Source organism: Sturnus vulgaris, chromosome 13, assembly GCF_052056855.1.
Source record: "Sturnus vulgaris isolate bStuVul1 chromosome 13, bStuVul1.hap1, whole genome shotgun sequence".
Taxonomy (NCBI): domain Eukaryota; kingdom Metazoa; phylum Chordata; class Aves; order Passeriformes; family Sturnidae; genus Sturnus; species Sturnus vulgaris.
In genome coordinates this window covers 4,289,799-4,303,791 of record NC_142255.1, presented here as the reverse complement: position 1 = coordinate 4,303,791, position 13,993 = coordinate 4,289,799, and the positions used below count along the sequence as shown (strand labels likewise).

Here is a 13,993-nt window from a genome sequence, read left to right as displayed (position 1 = left end):
CAGTCGTAATAGTCCAAATTCTTAATAGCCCAAAGTAGGGGCAATACTTAGACACTAATTATTTTAAATGGGCAAACTGCTTCAGGTGGAAAATCACCTGCTTAACATGGTTTCATCAGGGTAGAATATTCCAGATACAATCCAGAGCAGTTATTTGTTAAAGCATCATGCTGATATGCCATCAGATGAGGGTGAAATTTTGCTGAGATGAAGAATTATTTTATTATACAGCAAGGAGAGGCAGATGAAGTGTTCTGACTGAACTCTGTCATGGAGGGTGAACTTGTTTAATTTAATCTCTGTTCTGAGAGCCTTAGAATCTGAGTGCTGCAGAAATTAAAACTGCTTCTTATTTTCTTTGAGACAACACAGGGAGATTAAGTGTCCACTTATATTACTTTCTAGTTTTTCAGAACAATATTAGTGTTCTGACACTTCTTGGATGACACAGAGAAAGAACTTGGTCCCACATGTCAGTAAATCAAAGTGCTGCTATAAAGTAACAGCAGTGTCTGAACTCAGAGCTGGCTCCAGCCTCCATTGCCCTTCTCCCACATTACAGTAAGTGTAGTTGCATTTAGGTGTGAAACCCTCGGAGCTGCTGAGAGGCGTCCTGTAATTTAAGAATGGAAAGTGTCCCAGCTATTTCTTATTTTTGATGAATTTTCCAAACATGACAAGGTACTACATGGGGCAGCTACTCAAGTGATAAGGTAACCACTTGCTCTTGCTCTGTTTGGTTTTGTTTTGTTGTAGAGTTATTTAACACTCATATTAGGAAGCCTGTAGTGCCAGTGAAGATATATGGAAAGCATCCCTCCTCAAGAGAGAACCATTAACTTTGGAATTTCTTTTTTTTTCCCCCCCAGCCTGAAAGAATTCCTGCCTAAAGAATATACCAAACAAAGAGGGGCTGAAAAGAGAATATTTCAGGTATTTGTGAGGCTGAAAAATATACTGTAATTCCACTACCTTTAGAAGGAAAATACGAGATTTGTATATACTTAAGCTATATAGCTATCAGAAAATGAAGTATCAAATGTTTGACAGCTTTTATTTTATTTCTTCAGCAGATTTATTTTCCTGATCCTTTTTTCTTCACTGATGATTATCCAATGTGCTTTGGTAAATGGAGAGAGTAAACATTCAGTATTTTCAAGATCTTTTTGTCAGTTGCATTGAAATATAAGGATGTATATTTGTACTAAAATAGACACATGTTTAGGAAAGCCAGTTTTAATTGCATGCCTCGTTCAAACATGTGCCTCAATTCTGCTTGTTAATGTTTGAATTCAGTGGTGTGTGGGGGAATCACCCCACTGTAAAAGACTGGAGCAGTTAAGTATAAATGGTAAAATACACTGATACTGTACTGTTAGGAGTGGTCTCACAGTCTGAGTCCTGTAGATGCACCAGGTATCTCTGCCCACTGAAATACACGTCTGGTAATACAATGGAAGTTGGAGAATTCTGAGGTCAACAGGTGACAAAAAGTCATGTGGCTTCTGGAAGGGCACACCAGTGATCTGTGATCTCAGCTAGGGAGACAAATTGAAGAGCAGGAGCAGGTCACATCCTTTCTTTGTCTGCTACACTCCCAACTGAAAAATGCTCTAACTTAAAGAGCCTGTTCTGCCTTGAGTTTTCAGTACTTCCTTGTAGACGAGTATGTCTGACACTTTTCTGTGCACCTTTAGGTGGTGCAGTGACATTGCAGTTTAAGCAAAACCCAGATTCATTCACTTCTGAGTGTCATGGCCATGCTGTTCATAGCATGGGATTTTTACCCATGTCAGATATGACCTATGAGTAGTTGCAATCATGATGTGTTTTAGTGCATGGACCAGAAGCCCATCAATGAGGACACTGATCTGGGCAAAGAATTGACAACAAGATAGAATATGTGAGCTGTATTTTTGGAAAAAACTCAGCTGCTTCCCAAGTCATGAAGTTCTGGAGCTTGGCAGGTGCTCCATTTGTGCTCCTTGCTCTTTTGGGGTCCTGGTTGTGTTCTCTGTGCTGAAGCTGACACATGGGAGCAGCCTGTATTCTTGGGATGCAAGAGGCTTTTGGAGTTGCAGTTGCTCCTCCCAGCACTTTTCCTTGGAAGCTCCCACGCAGTTGGGGTGGGAACAAGTGGAATAAGAAGACATTTCCCATGTGCCTGGTGCTCCCTCTGCTGCCATCTGTGAGCATGGAAGAGGTGGAAGCAGCAGTTCAGAAGCACGTGAGGGGAAGATGGGGTGGGATCGGGAATCCCACAAGCAGGATTTCAATAGTGAGACATTTGGATGCAGTTTTCAGCACAGTGGTCTGGAGAGGAGAGCAGATGCTGGGGTGAAGTTTACCCATAAGATCGGTACCTGTCATTACTTACATGTAGTCATCAATCCACTAATGAGCACATTGGTTAAATAATAAATAGATACTGAGTTATAGGACACAGTCAGATGAGTATCTCAAGAGGAACTATTCAGAGAAATCCTTGTTTGTTCCTCAGCTTTAGAGTTATTTTCATGTGATGGAAAAAGATTCTGGATAATGCTGCAACTGGCAAAAAAGGCCCATTGGAAGTACCTATGAGACCTGAGAAATGGTCAAGTACAAGGTGTGAAGCTGTCATGAATCAGAAGTTCTGGGCACAAAGCAAGAATAAATAATCTGTTTCTGGGAGGGGAAAAAAGGGTGCTGGTACACTTAAATGACTTTTAAAAGCTGAATGAAGAGACATTAATTTTATGAAACCTAATGGTGTTGAATAGCAGGAATACCTAGAATTTTAAACTGTGTCAGAAGGGGTTTAATGTACATGGTCTGAGGCACAGATTGAATGGTTGATGGTCAGAGAGGAGTGTTTCATTTGCCCAGGTTGCTTACTTTCTATAATATGAGGGCATTATATGATAGTTTCGCTAACATTTCTACCCAGTATTTTTTCAAATATTCTAATTGTATTGATTATTAACTAAGCATCTTGAAATAGATAAAAGCTGTACCTTGTTGCTGTTTGTTTCTAGAAAGCTTTGGTTCTGCCTAATGGATTGTGACCTCTCTTACAGGAGCACAAAAACTGTGGAGAGATGACTGAAATAGAAGCCAAAGTGAAGTACGTGAAGCTGGCGCGTTCCCTGCGCACCTACGGGGTGTCGTTTTTCCTTGTTAAGGTAACAGAGCTCTTGCTGTGACCATCCTGTATCCTTGCTTATGGATTATCCCTCGTTAAACAAAGGTTTGCTACCTTGATCACTAAGGTATTTCAGTTTCCTGGAGGAGGGACAAAAGGAGTTGTCTTTTGAACTGAATACTAAAGATCCACAAAAGACCAGAGCTTTGTAATGCATTGCTGAAAATCATTGTCTGTAAACAGACAAACTAAGCCTGGAGTTTTAAATTGTCACTGTCTGCATGCCAGTTGCTTCCTTCTGTCAGTATTTTGCTTTTCCTTTGTCCTGTGGCAAGCTGCATTTGTATGGAGAACAATCTTCCACACCTTGTTATAGGAAAAAATGAAAGGCAAAAACAAGCTGGTTCCTCGTTTGCTGGGGGTCACCAAAGACTCAGTGATGCGTGTGGATGAGAAGACCAAGGAAGTGTTGCAGGAATGGCCACTGACAACTGTGAAACGCTGGGCTGCCTCACCTAAAAGCTTCACTCTGGTAATCTCTCTGTGTATATTCAGAGGATGAGGGATTTATGTGGCAAGGAGACTTGGAACAGTTTCTGTACTGTCACTTGTTCTATCTCTAATTTTCTAGTTATATAGAGTCACTGAGTCCTCAAGTAATAAATTGGCACATACTGTAGTCAGGTTCAGTCTGTAGTTTGGTGCTTCTAGATAGACCAGTTCCTCAGAAGTACTGTTTAAATCTTTCAACAAACCACTGTTTAAATCAGGTTTGTTCCTAACTAATGAAACAGTTAAAGGATTATTTTTCATACTTGTGTAATTACTGTGCTTGTCATCATAATGTACTTTGTGACTTGCAAGATATGAACGTAAACAAAGTGGACTCATTCGTATTTTTGACAATTATTAATTTAGAGAAGCTTCATGAATGTGGTATTTTGTTAATTATTTGGTCCATAGGAGACCACTGCAGCATGAGTTTGTATACAAAAGATGATTTAAAGTGATGGAGCAAGATGCAGAGGATAGAAAGTTGCAATCACTTGACTAATGTGCATCTAATTTACAGTTGCATGGATGATTATGCTCCAGGATTAAATTCTAGAAAAACTTTCCTCCATCCTCAAGTGACTGAATCTGATAAAGTTAGATGAAGTATCTCTTGGGTGTTTCAAGTTATGAAACATCTGTGATTAAACTGAAATAAAAAGCATTTTTCTGTCTTCCCTCAGTCTTGCATACAGACTGTTTTAGAGTCTTGGAGAAGTTTAACTTACTGTTGAATATAATAAAATGTCAATATGATTTCAGAATATGAATTTTATCACTCATATTTGGTACTGTTTCTTCATTTATCTACTTCACATTTTCAAATAAGTTTTGAGTTTTTTCCCTTTTTCTTCAGGATTTTGGTGAATATCAGGAAAGCTATTACTCAGTACAGACCACTGAAGGAGAACAGATCTCTCAATTAATTGCAGGTTACATTGATATCATCCTAAAGAAGGTACAGTATTAACATCTTGGCCTGTAGCAAAAAAGCAAAATCTCAAATATGTGCAAACTGCAGTTGTTCTCTCATGGAGTCAGTGTTGAGTCTTGTGTTTTGATGTTATATATTTTTACCTGCAAATAAGGCACTGCTTCTGGAAAATTCAAGGCTATTTATTACATCTCTAGCATGTGTCAGGCTGGGCTTTGTTTATTTTCTGGAAAGTGGCCTGGTGACTCTGAGTGTATATCCAGGGAAGAGTCCAAAGCTTCAGCTATTTTTCAGGATTTTTAAGCTATAATCCAAAGTGATGAATCAGGTGGGAAGAAATTACCCTAGAAGCATATTTAAGAGTATAGCCAGGACTACACAATAATTGTCCAGGTGCTCTTGTATGTAATGTACCAAATCTGACAAAGTTTTTGGCCAGAAAAACAAACCAAAAAGCCCCAACAGTGCATTGCTTTAAAACCACTGTGATTAGTAAAGCAAAGAGCCAGACCTCAGTTGTGCAGAGAGGGATAAAATCAGTGCTTGTGAAGAGGTCAGACTGCCCTGAAACTTGTTTTTATAGAATATTCCTGGCAGGAGAGAGGAAGGGATACAAATTTCCAGTATTCAGATATTCCCAAGCAAGTAATTGCAACAGCAAAAAATGGCAAGTTTGCCAACCAGCATGGAGCTGAGTGGTCCCTTTCTAAGCATGTTGTATAGCAAAGTGAAGTGTTCCAAAGAGCACTGATTGCTTCTTGTCACATTTTTATTTTATTGACTTTCCCAACTACATCACTCTTTAGTAGATTTTAGTAGTAAAAATCACAAAGTTAAGTAGCCCAGAAGTATTTATTGCCTTTTTTCATGTGAGCAGTGTAGGATGTAACATGAAGTGTTATATAATAAGAGGTTGAGGAGGATTGCTGAAATTCATCACATGCTTTTTTCTCTGAGGCTGTCAGGCTCAGGTTTAATAAACATCAAATAAATTGCAAGCTTCTGTATATGATTTAAAACTTGAGTCAAAAGTAGTGTTGCTCTCTAGTGCTAAATGAAAGCAGCCTTCTGTCTTGATAGAATACAAATGTGCAAATTTCCACTTCCAGTCCTTTGATTTTTTTTTTCTCTGCTATCTGCTGACACAGTCAATTTAAAATGAATGAATTAGGAACAGGTTAAATCATAAACAGCCATGATTCATATGAGAAGCTGCAGTTCATAGTTGTTGAGCCCACATTATCTCTCTGATGGATACCTCAAAGTGGGATTTATTGCTTTCAGTTGCATATTGTTAATTCTTGGTGTGGTTTGGCCTGGTCCAACTCGTTTTCTTCAGTGTACATTGATTGGTACATTTTTTTCTGCTCAAGTGTTATTAATATAGTTTTCCCCCTCACTCCACCCAACCCCTCATGTCCTACAATTTTAGTGCTAGGTCATGAATCAGGTGACAGAGAACTCAGAACTGGAGTAGTGTATATTTAAATTTAAAACAGTAGATTTTGGTTTTTACTTCATATTTTGGAGAAGTAAAGCAGAATCTTGACTAGAAATAGGGAGTTTCAGTTTGTGCATTAAATCAAACTAATAGTAACAACTTCTTTCTCCAAAGTTGTGTGTTCATGTAGATGTGCTTAAGGAGTTCTTCTTGAATGGAAGGTCATAGTGGATACTCTTCATATTCCTCTATATGAATTCACACTACAAATCATATAGCTTGCAAGAAGGAAAGCAGAGAGTTTCTCTGCACTGGGCAACAAGTAGAAATACTCTTTTTATAAAGCACTATTTCTGTGATTTATAGTTTCCTGTTGTTTCTAGTGGTTTAGGCTTACTGCCTTTATGTATGCTTACAAATCTCTCTTGGCACTGAAAAAGCCCTGCCTCAGTCTTCAGCCTGAAGTCAGACTGTCCTGAACTTTCAAGTACCTGTGATAAAATGACTCGGAGACAGTGTTCAATTTATTGGTTTTGCTTATGGGTATGGATTTTCTACTAGTAGTGATGCCTTTTTCAGGCTTACCTAGAAACAGAGGTCAGACAAAGTTAAAAGAATAAAAGTGAATCTATTTAATGAAGGGCTTTCAGGTACATTAAGAGCAGACAAAACCTCCCCAAGGGGCTACACCCAAAATGATGATGGGATGATGGTCCTGAGTTTTTCAGACAGATACAAGTTTGGTCCATTTACATATCAGGGGTTAATCCTCTAATTACAGCTTCAGGTAATGAAGCCATATTCCCCTCCTAAGTTCACTTTTGTTTATACTTTTTGGGGCCTGAGGCTGTTGGGTGTCCTTGGATCTCAGGCCTAGAGGGATTGTTTTATCTGACCAAAATGTGAAGACAGTGATTAACACTATATGGAGTTTAGAGTTATGCACTAATGCAATACAGGATTTGAAAAATATAAAGGCTAAAATTTTAAGGCATCAGTAGGTAGCACTGTACAGTAACATTTCAGCACTTTCCTTATACCTTTGTTCACAAAGGCACCAGCTGGCTTTTTTCCTTCATGTGTTCCATCTGCCAGGGTACAGAAGCTGGGCTGTTAAATGCTGAAGAGTACCTCTTTTCCAGGGGAGGTTGTATTGTCACTCACTGCCCAACAGTGTGGTGTTCAGCACCAGACAAGGCTCTGCAGGTCATTTGTTTGGATTTGTGATAAAAGGCAAGGAAATGGTGGAGAGAAAGCAGCAATACATTGTTTAATTTATCTTTTTTCCCCCCTTCCAGAAACAAAGTAAAGATAGATTTGGGCTTGAAGGTGATGAGGAATCAACCATGTTGGAAGAATCTGTTTCACCTAAGAAGTGAGTGCATCCAACAGGAGGAAATGGTCTGTGTTTAAGAGTTCCCCGTTGAGCTGCAGCAGCATTTTCAAAGGAAGTAGTACAGTTATTACTGTTAAAGAATGGTTTTCTACTGAGTATTTCAACAGAAGGAAGTACTGTCCCCAGGCAATTCAGCAGGCTCCTAGCTTCATTCAAGGATTGAAGAGCAGATATTTGTCACAAAATTGTTGGTTAGGGCAGCCAGCAATGGCACCAGTTCGTGCTAACTTAACCCTTCAACAAAGGCACTCAGGCTGCAATTCAGTAAAATGCTGGTGCAGAGAGGGGGGTGGTGAAGCAGAGATGAAAAGTTGGGGTTTTTTATCTTCATGTGTGATTTAGAAGGTTTTAGTTGCTTGTGTCTGCTAATTTCATGGTTTCCAGTAGATTTGACACCTGTCAGTTTAGTTGCACACAGTGTTATGAGCAGAGCTGGCTTATTTCACCAGCCAAACCCTTCAGATGTGTGCTGTGGGTAGAAGAAAGGGTTTGGTACAAGTAGATCAGATTATGGTTTTGATGAGACAGTAACTGAATATAGCAAAACACAGAACTGTGGAGCTGGCCACACTTGAAAAGGAATGTCAAATCTTTCTGTGCAGTGAGACAATAGAAACAAATTTGTAATTTGTGACATTATAAGCTGTAATGAGCCACTCAAGTCTTTTCTTGGAACTCTTGAGGCTGTCACCAGTGTGTATGTGAAAAGTCCATTTGATTTATGGTTAAGTATACAGTTTATATGAGATAGATTTGTTAGGTATTTCATATGGCCTTGTGGGACATTGCGTCTTTTGATGGATCACACATGTTCAGATGTGCTTTATTTTGATACGGCCCTTTCCAAATCACTTCCAGAATATACTGTTAGTTAAGTGCTGTGCAGAGAAGCCTGAAATTTGTAGTAGATAAATACAAGGTTTTTTCATAGCTGAAATCATTTTTTCCCCCTCAGCAGTGTTGTTGTTGCAGCCTGAATTTCTGTCGATGCTTCTGGCTATTAAAGGTTGAATCATGTTGAATTATGAGCAGTATATCTGGCAAAGCAATTCATGACCGTGGATGGCAGTAACTTTATTTTTCTGTAGCCCAGTATCTGGTGGACTGCCAGATTATTTGTAAGTGCTGTGTATGCTTATTTGTATAAAGGGGGAAGAAAGTTTTTGTCCCAGTTCTTGGGAGTACTTGCCAAAGATCTCCCCGAGGTTCATGCTTCTATTTTCTATTGATCAGCCTGTGATACAACTGAAACAAAGCAGTTGTTATTCCATAAACCTTGTTCTGGTTCTGTCTGCCATGCTTCTAAAGGGTAAAGGGTAAAGCTGTTGTATTATATTTAACAAAATTGCACATTGCCATCTTTCCTTGGTGCCTGCTCATTAATGCTATTCATGACTGATCTGCCAGAAGCCCCGGATTGTCTTTTTTCCTATATATTAGAAAATGGTTAGAAGGAATAACCATCAAGTTTTCCAGCTTTTCCCAATGTTACTAAATGCAGTTGAAATCCTAGAGGAAGACCAGCTGAGAGAAGTGGATTTTCAGGAGCTCACTAATTCTGTGCTGGGTGGTTTATTTTCCCCAGGTCCACCATTCTGCAGCAGCAGTTTAACCGCACTGGGAAGGTGGAGCACGGCTCCGTGGCTCTGCCGGCTGTGATGCGCTCCGGCTCCAGCGGCCCCGAGACCTTCAACGTTGGCATCATGCCTTCACCTCAGCAGCAAGTCACAACTGGCCAGATGCACAGAGGACATATGCCCCCACTTGTGAGAATCCTCCTTGCTTTGTGTGTGACACCTGTCTGTGCAGCAAGCAGCCAGAAACAGAATGTTATACACGTTTCTAAAACCAGGAGTCCTGGCTGTTATGTCCTGACTGTTCTACCAAACATAAGTTTGGAGCATCCCTTAAATATTTAGGGTGTCATATTTTTACTTATTTCGTCATTTTCTTTAAAGCAAATTCTTCCACCCTTTTCTTTACTTCTAAGTAGTTAAAACAAGTATTCAAAGGGGAAAAAAAAAAGGGGGTTTGAAGACTGGCAAAAGTAAGCAATTGTAAGGATAAATCTTACTTCTAGCTTATCACTAGATATGTATATATATATCACCAACCTTGAAATTTTTTAGCAGGCTTAAAGCTGATAGTGCCTCTTTTCATTTAAATTGAAAGGCTTTCACAAGCCACAAACAGCATTTATAGAATAAAATTCTAATGGCTAATTCTCCCAGAGGCCACCCCTGCAGCCAAAACTTTGCCACAGACACCCAATACAAACAGCATTTTGCTCTGCCTAAACCCCTTCATTTTTCTGTTACCTTATGCATATTGATGACAACTTAGTTTTAGAGTCATCCTTGATTGCATTGGGAGGCTCTCACAGGAAATTAATAATAATCTCCTAGAAGCAAATGGAGTTTTGATGTTGTTCAAATGCAGGTGAGTAAGACAGCTCAGTAGGTTTGTGTGTTTGTTGGCCATTGTTTGAGCTGAGAAAGTTGAGCACTTTATATGTGTGTGCAAGTACCCCAGAGTGTAAAATGGCATGAGCAGAATCAAGACTTTGGGAAGAGTTTGAGGTCTTGGCTTTCTCCATTGTGCCAGGGAAGAGGCAGCTCTGACATGGCCTGGTGTGGGTGTTGGGCTGCTGTCACTCAGGGTCTCTTCATGGATGTGACATGTGCTTGCAGTGCTCTCTGGAGCACAGCACAGCCATTGCCTTGCTCTGCCTTGCAGACCTCAGCCCAGCAGGCCCTGATGGGCACCATCAACAGCAGCATGCACGCCGTTCAGCAGGCACAGGCTGACCTCAGTGAGGTGGATAACCTGCCACCTCTGGGGCACGACATGGTGAGTTCTTCTAATCCACAGAAATGAGACTAAGGCCTTTGGGGTGTTTACAGACCAGTTTAGTCATTGTCCCCGGATCTTGAGTGATATTGCTCAAGTTTTTAAGATGGGGTAAAAATTTTGTGCTCTCTTTAAGGAATTCATTACATCTCAGTCTCCTGAGATCAGATGTAGCAGACCTTACATAAACCTGCCTGGAATGCTATTGTTTTGTGGGCATATGTACAGTTCAAGACAAACTATGGGCAATATTGATGGTTGGGCTTATTTTCCATGTCTCTGCGAGGCACTGAGAACAAAATATGATTGTTGTTCGTGATCCAGGTTAGGGCAGGAGAATGGAGCCAGAGGATTATTGCTTATGGGGAACTGTCAGTCAAGAGTGTGCATTTACCTTAAAAGGGCAGCTGTTGAAATGTGAGAGCAAATCTAATTAATGAATCAGCAGAAGAAAATGCTTGCTTTCATATTTCACTTTAAGGGCCTGCTGCTTATCTTCTGTTTCACTTTTAAAATTTCACAAAGGAATGGGATGTGTACATAGTATCTTGCCTTACAGAACCTCACTGTAGTCTTTAATTCTTCTTTTTGTTATTGCTCTTTAGGCATCAAGAGTATGGGTTCAGAACAAGGTTGATGAATCCAAACATGAAATACACTCTCAAGTTGATGCAATCACTGCAGGAACTGCATCTGTTGTTAACCTTACAGCAGGTAAATTTCAATGGGAAGGATTTCCTTGCAGTCTCCTATTAGTCAATCTAAATCAAGTAACATAAGAACTGAGTGTGGGGCAGCTGCAGAACATTTTCTTTAAAACACACCAATAGCCAAGTGCATTGATGTGTGGAGCAAACTTGGTGTCCCTCCTGACATAATTTTTTCTATCTTCAGTTTCTCTAAAGGTGTAACAGTCAGTGAAGATAAAATGTAGCTTGCTTATCCAACAGAGTAGAGAATGCAAGGTTACTGCAAGAAAGCATCCTTGATCTGGCAGTTAAGGAGAGATTGTTTTTATTGACAGTGGGTTTTACTTCAGAAAGTTTAATTCAGAAAGAGTGGCTTAAAGGAGATAAGACTGTTACCTTAGGTTCTTGTACTATTGAAAGAGGCTGAAACTGTGGACTTCTCAGCAAATTACATTGAATGAAGAAACATTCTGTTAGAGGATAGATTATTGCAGAAGAAATGTAGAAATCAGAAAACTTATAGCAATCTCATGGTTTTTTTCAGTGACACATTATTTAGTAGGCATTGCTTGGCTGTCTTGAAATGTCTCTTATTTCTCAGAAGAAGCTACACCAGAGTGAGGCTTGTTGTAGCTGCCCCTGTTTCCCTTTTAGCCACTAAAGCATTCTGATCATTGGAAAACATTTGCTCTGCAGGGGACCCAGTTGACACTGATTACACTGCTGTGGGATGTGCAATTACAACCATTTCCTCCAACCTCACTGAGATGTCCAAAGGTGTGAAATTGCTTGCTGCTCTCATGGATGATGAAATTGGAAGTGGAGAAGACCTCCTGAAAGCTGCTCGAACCTTGGCCAGTGCTGTTTCAGACTTGCTGAAGGCTGTGCAGCCTACTTCAGGAGAGGTGAATAAAGAAAAACTTCTCAGATTCCCTCTTTTTTGACCATATTACTTGCACACTAATGCAGAAATTCCTTGAGGAAATCAAAAATGCAAGTAAAGCTCATTTTCTTTGAATTAATGCATTTCACTGTTACCCCTTCCCAGCCTCGCCAGACAGTTTTGACTGCAGCTGGAAGCATTGGACAAGCAAGTGGGGAGCTACTGAGACAAATTGGAGAGAATGAAACAGATGAAAGGTTCCAGGTAATGAGGGGGTTGCTTGTCACTGTGCAGTTTTTTAATGAGGAGGTGCCTGCATAAAACCAGGCTGCTCAAAATGTGGTTAGAAAATGCTGGAGTTTCTTTATGCTAATTGAATCAATTTGGAAGTTTGTTTTAACTACAAACTCACAGCATGCTGATTTCATAGGAACCACTACTTTGTTTTGTGCATCATACAGATGCTGTCATATTTCATGGAGAGCTTTTTGCACTATATTTCTGCTCATTGAATCTAGTGGATTTTATGTGTTTTCCCTGTCTGCATGTGTACATGTAAACATGTAGACATACATGGTGAACTGAGTAGAAAAAAACATTGTATTACAAACAAAATTTCTTTATTATGATGGTAGCATCAATTACAAAATCATGCTGCCTTATGATTTAACAGTGTTTGCTGTTAGCAGCTTAAGACCAGTGCTCTTAAATCCTCTGTAAAAATCGTGTGTGGATTTTTTCACTGAGTGTCAAGGACGTGTTTGCACCGGAGCCAAGGGAAGGTGCTTTTGAGCAGCAGATAGACCTCTGGAGTGCACTGTGTGCAAGGAGTCTGCTAATACAACTTGCAGGCCATTTTTGCCACTTCATCCAGCAGTGAATCTGTGAACTCCATCAGAATTCTCATTTGTATTCCTAGTTGAATATATGTTTTACAGCTCTTGGCAAAGAGAAGGATTTTAAGCATTCTTATCTACATTGAGTGCTGGAGAGTGGGTAAGAAAAGGGATGGTTTATCATATCTAAAAGCAAAACAAAAAGTAGTGGCTTTGATTTTTGCAATGCAAGATTTTCTGCCTGCTGTGAAGTCGAAATTATCAATAAATGTATTGGAACTATTTTCTTTACTGGAAAACCAGGTCGTTTTAACAGCAGAGGCATTAAGAAGACTCCATCCTACTAAAAATTGAAGTATATGGATGGGATTATAAGTGGGGAAATGGGAAGAAATTATTTGAACTTAGGGATTGCAGGAATTAACACCTGAGTGTGTTTTATTGTCACAGACTGTGTTGTCTCTTTACTTTACCAGGATGTTCTGATGAGTTTGGCCAAAGCTGTTGCCAACGCTGCTGCCATGGTGGTGCTGAAGGCCAAGAATGTGGCACAGGTGGCAGAGGACACAGTCCTGCAGAACAGGGTCATTGCTGCTGCTACCCAGTGTGCACTCTCTACTTCCCAGCTTGTGGCTTGTGCTAAGGTGAGGCGCTGGTGGCTGTGCAGGGGCAGAGCATCGTGTCCAGTGATGTGTTCCCAATGGACCATGGATGGAGTGTTTTCTGAACTCTGTGTGCTCTCTCCATGCAGGTGGTGAGCCCCACCATCAGCTCCCCGGTGTGTCAGGAGCAGCTGATTGAGGCAGGGAAGCTGGTGGATCGCTCCGTGGAGAACTGTGTGCGTGCCTGCCAGGCTGCTACGGATGACAGCGAGTTACTGAAGCAGGTCAGTGCGGCTGCCGGCATCGTGAGCCAGGCCCTCCATGACCTCCTGCAGCACGTGCGCCAGTTCGCCAGCAGGGGCGAGCCCATCGGCCGCTATGACCAGGCCACCGACACCATCATGTGTGTCACCGAGAGCATCTTCAGCTCCATGGGAGATGCCGGTAAGTTCCTAAGAGCAGCAGTAGCTTGCCACGATTCATACGAGCGCCTTTCAAGTCGAGAAAATAAAATTCCTTCACTGTTTTGTGCTTCTAAGCTAGTGCTGTTGTCATGGGTAATGATCCAGCCCATAATATAAATCAGCAACATGCACATAGCTGTGTGCTAGATGGAGTAAATATTCAGTGAAAACAATCAATACCATGCTGAAAGAACACAGTAATATTCTGTCTGTTTTCTGCTG

The 13,993-nt window shown here is 40.5% G+C and overlaps 1 protein-coding gene across 3 annotated transcripts in view; it reads left to right on the top strand.

Annotated features, from left to right (window-relative positions):
- The window catches only part of TLN2 (talin 2), a 129,221-nt gene that overhangs the window by 59,655 nt on the left and 55,573 nt on the right, over positions 1–13,993 (top strand). For all 3 annotated transcript variants that reach the window (XM_088172405.1, XM_014879150.2, XM_088172404.1), the window contains 12 exons: positions 870–933; positions 3,060–3,164; positions 3,501–3,656; positions 4,533–4,634; positions 7,350–7,426; positions 9,033–9,213; positions 10,184–10,297; positions 10,903–11,011; positions 11,683–11,891; positions 12,035–12,133; positions 13,182–13,349; positions 13,457–13,751. In XM_088172405.1, the coding sequence (XP_088028531.1) occupies positions 870–933; positions 3,060–3,164; positions 3,501–3,656; positions 4,533–4,634; positions 7,350–7,426; positions 9,033–9,213; positions 10,184–10,297; positions 10,903–11,011; positions 11,683–11,891; positions 12,035–12,133; positions 13,182–13,349; positions 13,457–13,751 (1,679 nt within the window). The remainder of the gene's footprint in view (positions 1–869; positions 934–3,059; positions 3,165–3,500; positions 3,657–4,532; positions 4,635–7,349; positions 7,427–9,032; positions 9,214–10,183; positions 10,298–10,902; positions 11,012–11,682; positions 11,892–12,034; positions 12,134–13,181; positions 13,350–13,456; positions 13,752–13,993) is intronic.